The sequence below is a fragment of the Tigriopus californicus genome, chromosome 7 (assembly GCF_007210705.1).
Source record: "Tigriopus californicus strain San Diego chromosome 7, Tcal_SD_v2.1, whole genome shotgun sequence".
NCBI classification, from domain to species: domain Eukaryota; kingdom Metazoa; phylum Arthropoda; class Copepoda; order Harpacticoida; family Harpacticidae; genus Tigriopus; species Tigriopus californicus.
This window is the reverse complement of record NC_081446.1, coordinates 5,050,278-5,056,469: the sequence shown is the minus strand read 5'-3', so window position 1 is coordinate 5,056,469 and position 6,192 is coordinate 5,050,278. Positions and strand designations below refer to the sequence as shown.

Sequence of the window (6,192 nt, the reverse complement as noted above, 5' to 3'; positions counted from 1 at the left end):
AAATGTTGTTCTTGGTGAGGTTTCGATTGGGTGAGTGATTGGGGGCATTCGATCAGAAGTTGTCAATGGTCCCACCATTTAGTTAGCCAAGGACAAAGTGGGTGAAAGGGAGTTCTTGGTACCTCCCTCCGAAGAAGGTGTGATTGCGCTGGTAAAGGAATTCCTCCCTTGAAACCTGTTACTTGTGTCCCGCAAGCTCTTCCGATCTTCTGTGGGAAGAGTTGAGGATTTCCCTTGAAGGAACAGAACCTGGAAAAGATCAGATCCAAATTTAGGCTTGCAAACAGGTGTGTAACGATTCTAGTAACAGGTAATTGATGAAAATGACGCGTTCGTGTTTGTGGATTTGACAAGCTACTAATGGATCCATTTTGGCATTGAGCACTCAAGGATTTTTGGTTTTTCCTTGGTCCTGTCTTATGAACAAATATCAAGATCTAAGCCAAGCATCCGTGGAGTAAAGGTTGAGCATTTATCTGCTATTCTCAATGCCATGAGATTCGTTGGTTCAAATTCCACTCAAACCAGATTCAAGGGACCTATATTATAGACTTACTTCACTACTCATGACTTTGAATAACTTTAATGGGCAAACTCATGAACCCGATGATTTGTGCATTACACGTCTATAAGAAATGGGGTCTGTGATTTGTACCTCTAAAAAAAGTATCCCTATGAAAAATCGATATTTCGATCAAAATCACGCTTAGTATGGATCGTTTTCCGCATAGTAGATTGCCTGGTTTCAAAAGTAGTCATTGACTAAGTGGTTTTCCTACTTAAACCAAAAGCTAATTCAAAGAATTACGTGTTGCCTTTTTGACAGCTAACGTTTGCTCCCATTTTGCTCCATTTGCTTCTGTAGGTTATTTCCGTTTATTGTAGAAGATACTAAACGAACGCCATGTCTTCAAATTCCCACGTTGAACATTTTTGATATTGCGCTTAACTCTGAACTATTTTTTTCATTTGGCCTTTCAAAGCTCCTACACCCTATTAGAACTGTTCAAGCAACATTTGCTTCGTCAACCTTATGTGTACCACAGTATAATAAGTACATAAAATGACTGAGTAGATTCTTCTCCATGCTCTAAATTTGTCAAGTTTTGGGGGTGCTAAAAGTTCTGTTTTGGACCGCATTGTCCCACCTTTTGTCAAACGTGTCTTCTTCGATCTGACCACAAATTCATTTTCCACCTTAAGTGCTTGGGAACAAGAACGCTATTGGAAGGAAAATCCCACTTCTCCTTCCCTTCGTTCTCTTCACAACCAAACGAACACCAGATGGTTGGTTGGTTGGTTGCTTTGCTTGCTTGGTTGGTTGGGCGGGTGTGTAAGTTGGTGGGAACAGGAAACTATTTATAACCGCATGTCCTCTGTCCCCGTGAGAATTAGGCGATGATGAAAACGACAATGAAAGACCAAAGAGAGCTAGAGGCTCTCGTTTCATTTGGAGCAATTCTTCAGTAAGGTGTGCGTTTGGGCCACTCTAAAGCTACGGTGTTTGTAAATACCATGCCAAACAATTTCAGACATTGTTTCTACCATTGAATGACGAGTAGAATATCCTAAGAGCTCAAAGCTGATGACGTTTCTGTCGATTTTTATTGAAGGTTAGCTTCTTTAGTGAAGATGATCTTGACCTTCAGTGTTTTTACACTTCGAGGACAGATATAAATCACAGAAATGCCATTGTAAGTAAACAATTGCGAATGGCGAAATGTCGTATAATACCTGAAAGTTGAATTGCTTTCGTCAGGAAAATACTTTCGAGGCCAAAAAAGTACCCGGGTCATTTACTTCTTAAAATACACTATAACAAACGGTTTAATAACGGATTGGTTTAAGAATGAAGACTATGCTCTCCTAATCGAATTCCAAAAACCTCTCGACCAGCAAAGTGGCTCAAAGGTATTTCAGCACCAAATAAGACATTGCATTGTACTCTAATGGAATTGGATCCTCAAGGGATTTCATGCAACCTTCAGCAGCTCCACCGACAGGTCCCTATTGACTTGCTCTATGTACTTGTCCGGTGACTACGTCGCGATCCTCTTTTGATGTAAAGGGAAGGCCCCCAACAAAGGACAGGTCTATTTCGGGGATCCAATCAACTCAAGGTGTTCAAGTTACCCAAAGAGGTGGAAAATGACCAAAAGCTTTCAGCGTAAAAGGTGGAATGGCAAAATCAAATCGGTCTACACCCACACACCCACACATACCGTACACATTACAACTTTTCTCAAGGGCAATCGGAGTATTGGCTTTATCTTTTGGGGTGATACAACTAAGTACCATCACATTTACGGGCATGCTCAATGTTCAGGTGGTAGTTGAAAAATGAACGAGAGCATGTTGGGTTGGTCGGATTAAAAGTCACTTTAACCAAATTGAAGTCCGTCTAATCTCTGATTCGCTTTGGCTTTCATCTGAGCGCTGAATCGATTATCCAACCTTTCACATAACAGAACATAATTGTAGTATTTGTCTAGACAAAGAAACCGAAAATAGGTTTTTCTTTCTTCTTTAAAATGTTCAGTCAAGATATGAATCAGATCTAGTATTCAGATTTGAAAGGGATCTTCGCTCCAGAAAAGGTCGGATTCATGACTATGGCAAATTGCAATCTTTGTGTGTGGCATAGCAACTCTCAAACAAAGAAGACTCTTATGATAAAGGAAGTTTCAAGGAATTTTAGCGGAAATATAAAGAATAGCAACGAATAAAATCCAAGTCATTGCAGATGACTCCAGGGTGAGCAGTTTTGCCCACGCATTCTGCATATTTGATCTCGGATGACACGAGTGGGGGCATGACTAGTTTCAGATTTATTCTTTTCTCTAGTATCATTTTGGCCTGTTTCTTTTCGCTTTTGCCACTTAAATCTCATCAGGACCAATCGGGCTTGACACAAAAATGGTTCCTATTCCTACAACTAACATATCCTAATCGAGGGCCAGTTATCATAATAAAAACAATCAACAACCAACGAGCTAGAACTATAACACTTTAACCTTTTGTCATGGGGTATTTTGCAGATCTCTTTTTCGTGACCATTGAAGGTCGTTCATAAATCATAAAAGGACGTAATTCTTATTTCAACAATTTTGATTTCCACTAAACTTAGGTAGAAAGAAACAATCAATCAAAACCATGGTTCTCCGAAGGTCAAATATCATCACTTACCGGCAAAGTGCGTATATCAGTCGAAAATACGATCAAGGCTGCCAGAAGCAAATATCATGCCAACAGGTTCGTCAAAAAGGCCAAAGAACGAGGGAACATTTGCATTTCTTTGTGCCGCAAACAGTTTAGGTAGTTAGGTACACCCCATATCCCGGTGGTTTCAATGGAAGTCGGTGGATATTTCGTCAATGCATTTCTGAGTCAATCCTATCTTTTTCTTTTGTTTTCCCCTAAACCAATTTGAAATTAGCGAGAACCAACTCTACAGAGCCCTATCCACCAGAAAAGAGTCCATGGTGATCCAACAACTAAACAAATGGAATGCCGCTTTCTCTTCATATTTGTCCTCTTCAAATTCGGAACCTGAACCGTTGTCGAAAGATCAATACAAGTTTCAAAAACAACCCATCTACGTATGTAAGCCTATGCAAATACCAGTCAGACCTCAAACGGAGACACCCTTTGGCTTCCCATTGAGTTTTTGAGGACAAACGAGATTGTAGAGGTTCCAAGATCGGTGATCCATAATGTTTGCTCGTTCCATTGCTGAGCGAAAAACGTTTTCCAAGGTTATCGTGAGATCAGTTTGGTAAGGTTTCCAATTTCCATGCTAACAACAAGCTTCCTGATTTACGAGGTATCACACATTCTTATATTGTTCCCTCGGGAATAATGCGATTCGCTCAAATTTTGTACAAAATGCAAGAACAATCCGCCTTGGCCGTACAGACGAGGTATCACACATTCTTATATTGTTCCCTCGGGAATAATGCGATTCGCTCAAATTTTGTACAAAATGCAAGAACAAAAAATAGATAAAATCTTATACAATTGGCTGTAAGTAAAAACGTTGCACTAATGAAATGGTAAGCGAAACCAATAGTAAAACTAACGAGACTCACCTCGTTAAGAAGTTCAAAGAAAATGGTAAGCGAAACCAATAGTAAAACTAACGAGACTCACCTCGTTAAGAAGTTCAAAGAATTCTTCTTTGTAGTCTCTCTGATCTTTAGTTTCACTTTGTAGCAGCTTCTTTTCCCATCTTTTGAGCTGTGCTGCTTCATGCTCATCCTCGTTCCGTGTTCCATCGTCTAAGAAGTCCAGATATCTTTGACGACCATCGTCCAAGTCTGATCGTGCACTACAAGGAAAGTTTGCCTTTTTATTTTTCACCCAATAACCTGTAATAAGTTGATTCTTACTCTAGGTCATCACCGTCGTCGTCATCGCCTTCGTCATCATTGGAGGATCCTGTTTTTGGAACATTGCCGCTATGAAGGATATCCAGGTACCAGATGCCCTCTAAAAACCCGTAGCTGAAAAGGAAGAGCGCTTGTGCAAAACATGCCCTACACCAGCCAAACCATTTCCCTTGATAGAGGCAATTGAGCATTGTATGGATGTTTGAATATTCGAACAGACATACAGGGTGGTTCACATCAAACGTTACACTTACAACAATTTTAAAGGTTCATCAAGAACAAACTCAATTTTTTCCAAGAACATTTTGACCGGGTTCCTTGTGATCATTGGCATCAAATTTCGAACCAATTGATTGGTTCTATCTGTTTTCTATTTGGTCATCCTCTTTTCGACTCCTCCTGATGATACAAGTATTTTTTGGTCCAATAGATTAACATCCAATTGCAGTTGAGGGATCTGGAGATGTCAGTCGGGTTGAAGCAACAATGTAAGAGTTTGCTAATGGCCGAGTGCATCTCCTCCATTTTGCAACACATTCTTTGTTTCAGCTTTCTTTTGTTTTTGTTTTCTTAATCACAACAGCTAGAAGTTTTAGACGCTTAATTTGAAAATCACAATCTTTCTTACGAAGTGTGCTTTTTGAAGCTTTGAATGAAGTGTAACGTGTGATATGAATGACCCTGTACCTACGGTAGATCCATATCTATTAGGTACCTATAAACGTGAAACCGTGCGTCATGTCATACATATTTGATGAAACCATGAGAATAAGACTCGAATCTACCGGAGGAGCGAGTACCTTAATATCAATGTGTTTGATCCTTTCCTTTCCCAGATTGTCAGTATTCAAAGCTAACTCTCGAATTTAACCATATTTAGAGCTCCAATTCAGGAAGACCTCTGTTTGTACTTCTTAGCTCACAAATCACTTCTTTTGAGAGTACAGGATGATGACGATGATAATAATAATAATAATACACATAGGTATAGTATTGCTACCGCCGTCTGTTTAATCATTTATACTTATCATTTAAACTTCGGTTCCAAGGATTCGCCCTTCTAATAAAACATATCCCCCTCGTTGTACGTTAAAGAGTGGAATGGTTACTGCATGTTAACCTCGATTGGACCAAATGCCTAGCTAGAATTTGTTGTAAAAAAGCAATGAAATGTGTAATGATTAAACCTAAAAAAGGTCTTAAGGTTGAGAAAAATACGAAAAAAGTTGTCAAAACTTAAAAAAGGTTGTGGAAATGAAAAAAACGTGTAAATAAACAAAACAAGTTGCAATCATGCAAAAATTGTTGTACAATGGAGAAGAAGTCATTTTTAGCCTTTTTTAGCCTCTTTTAGCCTCTTTGCTGCATTTTTATTTGTTACAAAATCTAGGCACCCATTTGTTTGTTCTTGGTTACATTGAGTTCACAAGAAAATTACCTTTTTTTTACTTTGCATGTTCCAAATTAGTACACGTTTGCAATTGATATAGACGTCATGGTAAATAAATGACTCTTTTCTGGAATACTTTCCCCAACCGATACAAAGAGAGCTGAATTTAATTTATCTAATTCGTTGGTAGACCAAATATTGTAGAGTGTCAACAACTAGACAAATTGCAATCTTTCATTTGATTATGCCGTGGACTACATACTTTGCAGTGGTTAGTAAAAACAGTGAAAACCCAAACCAAAAAATGTTGCTGAAAGGTGCTGGCTGAGATAACCCTTTATCTGACCATGCTGGACAGAATTAGATAAAAAGGTTCCAAACAAGGAACAAGAAGTTGAGAAGGAAGCAGATAAG

The 6,192-nt window shown here is 38.9% G+C and overlaps 1 protein-coding gene across 1 annotated transcript in view; it reads right to left on the bottom strand.

The window, feature by feature from the left end:
- Window positions 1-6: 6 nt before the first annotated feature.
- The window catches only part of LOC131882893 (uncharacterized), an 11,007-nt gene continuing 4,821 nt past the window's right edge, over window positions 7-6,192 (bottom strand). The window contains exons 5-7 of the mRNA XM_059230179.1: window positions 4,389-4,502; window positions 4,150-4,327; window positions 7-249 (exon numbers count right to left, since the gene is read on the bottom strand). Of these exons, the coding sequence (XP_059086162.1) occupies window positions 79-249; window positions 4,150-4,327; window positions 4,389-4,502 (463 nt within the window). The 3' untranslated portion in view covers window positions 7-78. The remainder of the gene's footprint in view (window positions 250-4,149; window positions 4,328-4,388; window positions 4,503-6,192) is intronic.